Here is an 11,061-nt window from a genome sequence, read left to right as displayed (position 1 = left end):
GGGTTATTTGGGGGCCTTTCCACACAGCCCTATTGTATATCCCAGAATATCAAGGCAGAAAGTCCCACATTACCTGAGTGTGCACTCAGATAACCCAGTTCAAGACAGATATTGTGGGATTTTCTGCCTTGACATTCTGGAAAAGAGGGTTGTGTGGAAGGGCCCTGAGTCCACACTCAGATAATATGGGATTTCCTGCCTTGATTTTCTGGGATATAGGGCTGTGTGGAAGGCCCCACAGTTGTATAACCCAGAATACCAAGGCAAATCATCCACAATATCTGCTTTGAACTGGAATATCTGGGTCCACACTGCCATATAATCTAGCTTTTTTAAAATTTATCGTGTCAGGAGTGAACCAAAACAGTTGTATCTCATGGCCAGTATCTGGCCACTGGGAGTGCCTCTGGTGTTGCTGCAAGAAGGTCCTCCATTGTGCATGTGGCAGGGCTCAGGTTGCATTGCAGCAGGTGGTCAGTGGTTTGCTCTTCTCCGCACTCGCATGTCGTGGATTCAACTTTGTGGCCCCATGTCTTAAGGTTGGCTCTGCATCTTGTGGTGCCAGAGTGTAGTCTGTTCAGCGCCTTCCAAGTCGCCCAGTCTTTTGTAAATCTGGGGGTGGGGGTGGGGTGGGGTGGTGGTGGTGTGTGTGTGTGTCTCTCTCTCATTTGTTTTTGTTTTTTTGTCGTGTCAGGAGCGACTTGAGAAACTGCAAGTCGCTACTGATATGAGAGAATTGGCTGTCTGCAAGGACGTTGCCTAGGGGACGCCCAGATGATTTGATGCTTTTATTATCCTTGTAGGAGGCTTCTCTCATGTCCCCGCATGAGGAGCTGGAGCTGATAGAGGGAGCTCATCCGCCTCTCCCCGGATTCGAACCTGCAACCTGTCAGTCTTCAGTCCTGCTGGCACAGGGGTTTAACCCACTGCGCCACCGGGGGCTCCTCTCATTTGGTATCAGCCATTGATTGAGGTTCTGGGTTTGAGCCTGCCACTTTTGGACTCTTGCTTGCTGAGGTGTTCCAGAGAGTCTCTGTAGGTCTTAGAAAACTATTTCTTGATTTAAATCGTTGGCGTGCTGGCTGATACCCAAACAGGGGGTGGGCCGGAGATGTCACTGCCTTGGTCCTTTCACTATAATGGAGCTGAATGTGGATTGTATACAGCTGTGTGGAAGGGGGCTGAGGCTTGTTGCCAGGCCTGCCTCGATGTCTCCTCCTGAGAGAGAGAGAGAGAGAGAGGGAGGGTGCCGGGTTAGGTGCGAGGCCGTGGCCTAAGGCCTGAGAGCGCGAGCGCGAGCCAACTCTCGCGAGAAGAGTCAGCAGGGAGGGAGCCAGGGAAGGTGGGGAACGAGAGCGGGTGCGCGGAGGGCAGGAGGGAAGCCGGGCCTCGTCTCGTCGTCGTCGTCGTCGTCCCCCTCCTCGCCATGGCCCAGGAGAAGCGGGCCACGGCGGCGCGGCTGAAGGCGGCCCTGAGCCTGGAGCAGGAGAGCGCGGCGGCGGAGCTGAGGGCGCTGCTGGAGCGGGTGCTGTCGCTGCGGGACGAGGCCTCCTCCTCCTCTTCGTCGTCGTCGTCCTCGTCCCCGGAGGCGGCGCTGTCGTGGTGCCGGTGCCTGCTGGCCGGCGGGGAGCCGTGGGAGGGCTTCGTGGCGGCGGTGCGGGCCTACGACCCGGCCACCCTCTGCGGCCTGGTCTGGACGGCCAACTTCGTGGCCTACCGCTGCCGGACCTGCGGCATCTCGCCCTGCATGAGCCTCTGCGCCGAGTGCTTCCACCAGGGAGAGCACGCCGGGCACGACTACAACATGTTCCGCAGCCAGGCCGGCGGCGCCTGCGACTGCGGGGACGGAAACGTCATGAGGGAGGCCGGGTGAGTGAGAGAGCGAGCGAACGTGGGAAGGGAGGCGGCACGCGTGTCAGGGTCGCCAAGAGGAGCCTGCGCTCTGGCACCCATTCTGAGAAGTCGGAAGGCACAGGGATCCCTTCCACACAGCCCTGTATCCCAGAATATCAAGGCAGAAAGTCCCACAGTATCTGAACGTGGACTCAGATAACCCAGTTCAAAGCAGAGATTGTGGGATTTTCTGCCTTCATATTCTGGGATATAAGGCTGTGTGGAAGGGCCCTGAGTCCACGCTGCCATATATTCCAGTTCAAAGCAGATATTGTGGGATTTTCTGCCCTCATATTCTGGGATGTAGGAAGGCCACCCCACCAGGGCCCTGGGGGTTATCTAGGTCCGCACTGCCATATATCCCAGTTCAAAGGGCCCCCAGGCACCTATGTGGACCATTTGGGACTATTTTGGAATTCTCTATCAGGCAGTGGTTCCCAACCTAGATGTGTGTGTGTGTGTATACATACACACACACATATACATACATACATACCAGAGACCACTTCAACCAAGGACCACTCTCCAACATCAGTACCAAAAGGGTTATGGATCAGTTTTTGGTCAACTTTAGATTTGGGGCCCTTCCACACAGCCATATATAACCCAGAATATCAAGGCAAAAAATTCCACATTATCTGAACGTGGACTCATATAACCCACTTCAAAGCAGATATTGTGGGATTTTCTGTCTTGATATTCAGGGATATAGGGCTGTGTAGAAGGTCCCCCAGCCACCTATGTGTGGACCATTTGGGACTCTTTTGGAACTCTTTATCAGACAGTGGTTCCCAACCTCTTTTTGACCAGGGACCACTTTGACCCCCTCTCCAACATCAGTACCAAAAGGGTTATGGTTCAGTTTTTGGTCAACTTTAGATTTAAGGCCCTTCCACACAGCCATATAAGGCAGAAAATTCCACAATATCTGCTTTGAATTGGGATATCTGTTTCCACACTGCCATATATTCAAAGCAGATAATGTGGGATTTTATTCAGCTGTGTGGAAGGGACCTTGATATGGTCATTTGGGTTGCTGATTCAGAAAATTCCATTGGATAGACGACATCACCTCTAGTTTCTGATATAGAACATATGCCAATCCAGTAGTCAGCATCTGCTCACTCACAGAGAACCATATTTAATAATCTAGAACTGATGTGGTAGTAATTATCTTTAGTGGGTAGTCAGCCTCTCCCCTCCCGACATTTTTATTGCCTTGACTCCATAAGAGGGTTTCACGAAACCAGTTGATCTTGTTGCTGCGTGGTTTCGAGACAACAGTGTATTAACGGTGAGGCTGTGGACCATATTTTTGTTCTTACTGACCACCGATGGTCCACAAACCACAGGTTAGGAACCACTGCTATAAAGGATCCTCAGGCTGAATAAAGAGAATGAAAGAACCACAAAACACCTTAGTTACTCTTTGGGTGCATCTACACCAGGCATGAGCAAACTTCAGGCTTTGAGATGCAAGATACTCCACTTAGGCAGGGAATAGGAAATGCAAAGATACAGAATGGGGGATGCCTGGCTTGAAAATAGTGTGTTTGTGTGAAAAAGATCTTTAAGTCCTTGTGGACCACAAGTTAAACATGAGTCAACAATGTCATGTGGCATTGTCATGTGTCATGCTACCCCTCTGTTCTGCCTTTGTCAGACCACACCTGGGATACTGTGTCCAATTCCTGGCACTTGAAGGGAGATGTTGACTCTAAGCTTGAATGTGTCCAGAGAAGGGCAACTCAAAAGATGAAGAGTCTGGAGTACAAGCCCTATGAGGAGCAGCTTAAAGAGCTGGGCATGTTTAGCCTGCAGAAGAGAAGGCTGAGAGAAGACATGATGAGAGCCATTGCCCATGTGAGGGGAAGTCATAGGGAGGAGGGAACAAGCTTGTTTTCTGCTACCCTGGAGACTAGGATGTGGAACAATGCCTTCAAACTACAGGAAAGGAAATTCTACCTGAACTTCCTGACTGAAAGCTGTTCAACAATGGAACTCTCCTCTGGAGTGTGGTGGAGGCTCCTTTTGGAGGCTTTTAAACAGAGGCTGGATAGCCATCTGTCGGGGGTGCTTTGAATGCATTTTTGTTTGCTTCTTAGCAGGGGTTTGGACTGGATGACCCACAAGATTCTATGATTCTAGGTGTTTTGGACTTCAACTTCCACAATTCCATACGGAGACTCAAAGCAGCTCACAGTTAAAAGTATTACAGTATAACTTAAAACATACAATATCCAAATATTAAAACAGTAAAACAAGTATTAAAAGGGGTGCATCTACATTCGACTGCTATGAAATCATGGAGGTTGCGATTTTATAAAGTTTTAAAGTTTTTTGTTTTAGTGAGTTCTGGTGCCTCACCAAACTACAACTCCCATGAGTTATGGCAGTTAAAATGGTGTCAGACTGAATTAATTCTACGGTGTACACTGTAGATGCACCCTGGATCAAGGAACAGGGTAAGCACTTGAAGGGGTTGAGTCTCAGGTGAGAATAAGGTGAAGAAAAGGAAGATCAGTATAGTAAAGGGAAGAGGCAGAGTGTGCTGTTTCCTTTTGGGAAGTGTAGTTTGTTCAAAGGTTTTTGTAGGAGCATTGGTTAGGTGTCAAGCTGTGAGGGTGGCACTCCCGTTGCACAGTCGCAGTGCCAAACTGGATTAATTCTGCAGTCTAGATGCACCCAATCCCAAAATTGTCCACATAGGTGGCTGGGATAGGGATACCTTTGTATCCTGATTTCTCAGTGTACACACACTTTGCTTTATGAACGGAATTATTCAAAATATTGTATAAAATTTGGCAATGTGTATAAAGTCTATGGGAAAAATAAATGACTCTTGTGGTAGACTAAGGTCCTATGTCTAAGGTATCTTTTTAAGTAAATACAAGTATTCCAAATCTCCTTCCCTTAAAAATCTCAGCTGAAGAACACTTCTGCTCCCAAGCATTTTAGACATGGGATACTCAACCTGTATAAGGCTATTATTTTGCAGTGCTGGGGTGTGTGCATGCCTAGTTGGCCAAGTAGATAGAACTGGTATTGCAGGGTTTGGCTCGTACTCCCTTACTGCTTTTACTATTTTCACAGCTAGATGTTTCTTTCTATCCACATCATTTGGCAGCTTACATATCAGAGGGGGACAGTAAACTCATGCCATATTTCAGTCGGAAGTTGAAAGGAGCTATCCAAGTGCTGAATCTATTGTGTGGCTAGAATTCAGGAGCTTGGATATTTACTCTTAAAGATCAGTGGGGACTCAGTGCCCCACTGACATGGAAACTGTCAGTTGTTAGGGTTTTTTTTTTTTAGTGTTTTGACATTTTGGAGAGGTAGGAAACTTATAAAACAGCATTGGTCCAGCAGTGTAGTGGCGTCTACTAGTGACACAGATCTTCCCCAAACTGTGGCTGCTTAACAACTCCTACAAATCAGATTCATAAATTTGGGGGAGGGAGAATATCCCCAGGGCAGAATTCAGAGGGATCAGCAAAGAAATAGAAATAATTTGAAGTAGGGCATTAATCCATGGGGCACTGTAAGAATGGTTAGATGTTACTTTAAAACTGAGGCACAGCTTAGATGTACTTTTCAGCTGTTCCCTATGTCCAGGGAGAAAGTAAGTCACAAACTACTGATTGTGAGGAAGGACTCACTTTGAGCACTGCTCTTGCATTAGCCTTATGGTAGTCAGAGCCTCAACAGTGTGGCCTTTTCTTCTGAAGTTCTAACAACAGAGCAACTTGCACAGAAGAACGTGACATCTTATTTACTTCCCACACTAAGGGTTATCCCACCCTTTGGACACTGGCATAAGGAGTAAACATGTTGATGATCTCTTTCACATAACCTCTAACATCATTACGTAAATGTCCACACTTGCACCTTTGTCACTACTGAGGCAATATTAAGTCATAACTTAGAGTCTGTTCCTATGGCATTGTACTTGTTTCATAAGAACACAGTTCTTAGATACAATCTCTGTGTGGAAAGAACTGTGAAGTATCTTTAAGGCTTGTTTCTGTGCCTGAGATTTATTCAGTGTTTCCCCTTTCCAGTCTGTGTATGGAAAGGGAAAAGTGGGAAAGAAATGGGGGTGAGTTTAAGGGCTCCTCCCATGTAAAATCCCTCTGGGAAAAAAAATCTAAACAGGCAATATAAACGAATGTCTTTAAAAACATTCCTTTCTTCCAACCCATTGAAAAGGAACATATTATATTGTAGCATGCGACATATACATTGGTTTCTAATTGTACATCCCTGTAGTGGAGAAACAATATTTTAAAGCTGCTTCAAATAATAAAACATGTGGAGTATAGGAGGAGAAAGGAAATTTTGATTTATCCTTAGATTAGACAGCCATGAATAATTGGGGGGGGGGGGGCGGGGACGGGACTATAGCAGACTTAGGGTACATCTTGAACAGTGGTTCTCAACTTGTGGATCCCCAGGTGTTTTGGCCTACAATTCCCAGAAATCCCAGCCAGTTTACGAGCTGTTAGGATTTCTAGGAGTTGAAGGCCAAAACATCTGGGGACCCACAGGTTGAGAACCACTGCTCTAGAATAAGTATAGTTTGATATAATTTCAACTGCCATGGCTCAATGCTATGAAATTATGGGAGTTGTAGTTTTACAAGTATTTAGCCTTTTCTGTAAAATAGTGCTCCAATAATTCCATAACATTGAGCCATGGCAGTTAAAGTGCTCCCTAACTTTATTAATTCTACAGTTTAGCTGCACCTTGGGTAAAGGTATAAGGCAAGCACTTAAAGGGCTTAATGTGAGAATAAGATGAGGAAAGTGGAGATCAGAGGGACTCAGAGGGAAGAGTACACTGTTTCCTTTTGGTAGGTGCAGTCTACTCAAAAGTTTTTGTAGGTGCATTGCCGATATAATGGGCAGAGGTAAAGCTGTGAGGGCGTAATTTCAGCTCCACGGTACTGTTTTTTTTTACGGAACATGATGCTCAAGTGCTGCCAAGTCATAGCAGCAGTCATTTGCTGTCATAGTGAAAGCATGTGATAGATGGGGTCATCTTATCTCCTCCCTCATTTTAGTAACGATTGATGAGTGAACTCTGGAGTTATGGCAGTATGTAAACAGTTTTAATACTGTTTGCTCAGTCTGATTGGCACTGCCTAGTGCCTATTGTTGGTATGAATGCTAGAGAAACAAAGCAAAACAGCTCTGGAGCCAAGTCATTTTTATTTCCATGCATGAATGCTGTCTCACCCCAGTAGACAAACCTACAATTAAAATGGAGCTCTGCCTTATACAGTTAATGGAAAAAGAGAGCATTATCTACTTGTCATAGTTGTGTTTCTTGGTCATTTTTCTGCATTATCATGAAAATAAAAGTCAGTAGTGAAGGCTTGTTGCATTATGGACATAATATGAATTTGGAATAATATTTTTTCCTTGCTTGTATGTAGTCTTTCCTCTTCTTATGGACAATAGGGGAAGTTAGTAATTTTGCAACATTGTTTTAATTCCATGAAACAGATTGAGTATCACTCATCTGAAATACTTGGGACCAGAAATGTTTGGATTTCAGATTTTGGAATACTTATATTGGCATATGAGTCCACATCTTGGAGATGGGATCCAAGACTAAAAACATAAGTAACTTATGCCTCATAAGCACCTCATACACATAGCCTGCTAATTTTATACATATTTTAAGTTATTTTGCACATGCTACAAAGTTTACATATGGTGAACCATCACAAAGCAAAAGTGACCCTTTTGGATTTTAAAGTATTTTGGATTTCAGAATTCCAGGTAAGGGATGCTCAACATGTAATGTGATGGTGACCCATCATTAAATTTTTAGAAGTGATATTTATTTTTATGGTATACAGCTAGCAGCAAACTTTGGTGAGTCCAGTATTACATTGTAAATGTGACAAAGGTCAAGAAGGAAGTTTCCTGACTTCCATATACTTTCCTCTGAATAAGTCTGAAAGAACCCAGTGAGGCATAATTCTCACTAACATCATACTTTGTGTGTGTTTTTTTAAAAACATTACAATACAGGTACCTTTCTAAATGATGGAATGCTCCATGTTAATATAAATCTCTTGAGTGCTAGAATTTTGCTTGTCATGGAGAATAATAATAACAATAATTTTAAATGTTACCAGACTCTCCTTTCAGCTCCCAATCTAGCTACCTATAGAGGAGAATTCAATTTCTCATTTACAGAAACAGGCTATGCTACATTCTTTGTTGATATTTGCGAGAATGAATCTTTAGTTTCCATAGTTACATATTAGTTAACAGATTCAGTGGGCTCATTGTTCTGATAGTGCAAAAAGTGTGATAGCTCCTATAATTTAAACTTGTTTTTGAAGGGATTCTGTGGTGGTTTTAATGTTTTTGCAAACTGTTAGTCTTTTCATCTACACAAGCACTCTTTCTGATACAGAGTGCAAACAGTGAGCTGTCAAGTTGAAGAGATAACACTGCTATTCATTTTTGATAATGCAAGTAATGTGAAGAAGGTGAGGTATTTTAGTGTTTAAAGCAATAGTGCTTCTTTTACAGCAGAGATTCTGTGGACTGCTTACACTTTATTTTTGCACATTATTTCTGGATTGAGGACATGTTTTTATTATTCTAAGGTGTTTTACTTTCTCCCTGTTCTGATGTTGCTGTCCTCACTATTATACCAATGCCTGTGTGATTGTTCAGCAAGTCAGTCCAGGCTGTATTGGTTCTTTAGATAATTAGCAAACAGCTGCCCTCTCCGTTTCTCATAGCTAAACAAACTTCAGCAGCTAAGGGGAGGATCAGGTTTCCTGACTTTTTGCAATAGGAGACATTCCTAGCTTGTGTAGTAATCAAGTTCAAGCACTATCCTACCTGGTAATGTTGCCTGGAGACTGCAATATATATTGTGCATTCTGGAGTTTAAAAACATCGATAGTATCCTGTCTCTTGAACTTTTTCCTGTTGTCCCCACAGTTCCAGTTACTTATTTTGAATTCATCCCTGCTCCTTAAGTGTTGGTACATGTACATGCTATCTTGTCAAGCTAAACTATTCAATGTTTTCTTCTCTAATTACATTTCATTGTAGAGTTAATCATTATTTCAATGATTACTTGACATTTATTTGATATAGTGTTGGAAAGTAGCTTTAGTCCAAAACAGAAATTGATTTTTTTTCGAGTTCATACCTAAAAATTGAGAGATGTTTCTTATATACATTTAGGCAACATTTCTGTTTCTTTCTTTTTAAAAATGTGGTTGTTGTAATAAACACAAAATAAAACTAGGCATACACCTTGGTTCAGTTAATCTGAAACTGGTTGTGTGAATGTATATGTTGATTTTATCTTCCTTTTTTTTTAAATGCACATAATTATCTGTGGTTTTCATTTCGTTAGTCACAATATATTTTAGTCCTGCTACGGTTTTCTAATGTATCCTCTTTATATAGATAATTGAATACATAATTCTGAAACAGTACAGAAGGATTTACTGAATAGATTTAACTGACAGTAATTGGAATGATTTTAGTTCATACTTTATAACGGTTTTCCTAAACAGTAGCACAAATCTTCCAGTAAACATATTGATTTACAAAAATAATATTATAGATATGGTTTCATTTTTACATCAAAGCTTTTAATTTGTTTGGCCCACTTGTGTATGTTTAGATGCTTCTCTTTTATATTTAGAGGAGATTTCTTTGTTTCTTTTACAACCTGTGTCCATGAAAGCTTGCGAAGTTAAGTGATAATATAAGGACATTTCCAGCGCACCATTCTGTGTTCTCTTTTTCTTTCCCACGTTGGTTCTTTCTACCTTGACTCAGGTTCCTCCCTCTTCAAAGAAAGCATAAAGTACCACACACAAATAAACAAAAATGTCATGATTCATAGATCGAAGTGATTTCTGAGGCTTACTGGGCAAGCTAGAACAATTTATTTTTATCAAGAGGAAAGGAAGTACCTGTTTATAGGTACTCTGAATATTCATATTTGAGAATTTGTGCAATTAGTAACTATAAATAGCAAGACTTTATGTATCATTTATACAATTTTAATAAAAAGTTTAATAGCATGTTTAATATGGCTAGATTATGTTGCTATCAATATAGTTATTTATGCGAAAGTCACTTATGAGAAAGTTTATATAATAGCTTCTTAAATTTTACAACTGGGGACACAATCGAAGATAATGTTTCTACCTTTAATCTGCAAAGCCCAAGCAGACCTGCTCATAGAATAGAACATAATAACTTTATTGACATTGTACAACTAAATTAAATGCTTTCCCTAGCACACATCACAAAAACAACACACCCATCCATCCACACTCCAACCACCACCACATAGCCCTCAGTGCCACATCAGTCTGAAACCATGGAGTTCAATATAGTTAGAGCTCTAGGAGAAAAGCTATGTCTCAGTCTGTTTGTCCTTATCTTTGTCACCCTGTACCGTGGGTTGCCCTAACTGATTTGACTGCAGTTAACAACAACAAATTCTGTACCAGACCATTTCATGTTTCTACAGTTATCTCCGGTACCAGATTTATATAGATTCTGGTCCCGAAAATAAATTGCTTGAAATGTAGAGAGCAATTTCTCTCTCAATTGACTGTCAAGAATAGCTTCGGCTTTGTTTCTTATATTTGTATGTTCCATGGGCTTCATGAAGTATTCATGGGCTTTGGAGGATGAAGATAATCCAAATTAGTAAATCAAGGCAAATTATTTCATACGAGAAATGACTTGCAGTTTTTCAAGTCTCTCCTGACACACACACACAAAATCCCGGAAGTCTCCAGAAATGCCGCATAGCAAAAACACTCCAACCCACCCCAAAATGAAAAAAGTGACTGGAGGTCAGGCAGAAATGAAATCGGAAATGACTTCTGATGCCTATTTATTTTTGGCAGCATATTAAATAAATAAAACAGTCATTCACCCAAACTTTTTCTTTCATTTGTCTTGAAATTGTAGCTCTACATCTATTTTAGTTTTTACAACTAGAAATGTCCCCATGTCAGGATCTGATAAAAGTATTTTCACAGGTACAGTACTGAAAGAACCAGCCATAGTTTGTACTCGCACTGTAGGAAGTCAGTACAGATGGCTATGTGGCAAGTGCATCAATCAGCTATGACAAATATTGGGGGTGGCGTGGCTTTTG

At 42.3% G+C, this 11,061-nt stretch overlaps 1 protein-coding gene across 4 annotated transcripts in view; it reads left to right on the top strand.

The window, feature by feature from the left end:
* Positions 1-1,308: 1,308 nt before the first annotated feature.
* Positions 1,309-11,061, top strand: part of UBR3 (ubiquitin protein ligase E3 component n-recognin 3) — a 101,656-nt gene continuing 91,903 nt past the window's right edge. For all 4 annotated transcript variants that reach the window (XM_067471652.1, XM_067471647.1, XM_067471646.1 and 1 more), the window contains exon 1: positions 1,309-1,869. In XM_067471652.1, coding sequence (XP_067327753.1) covers positions 1,427-1,869 — 443 coding nt within the window. In that variant the 5' untranslated portion in view covers positions 1,309-1,426. The remainder of the gene's footprint in view (positions 1,870-11,061) is intronic.

The sequence above is a fragment of the Anolis sagrei genome, chromosome 1 (assembly GCF_037176765.1).
Source record: "Anolis sagrei isolate rAnoSag1 chromosome 1, rAnoSag1.mat, whole genome shotgun sequence".
NCBI lineage: Eukaryota > Metazoa > Chordata > Lepidosauria > Squamata > Dactyloidae > Anolis > Anolis sagrei.
The sequence above is the reverse complement of the archived record's forward strand: the minus strand, read 5'-3'. Positions and strand labels throughout refer to the sequence as shown.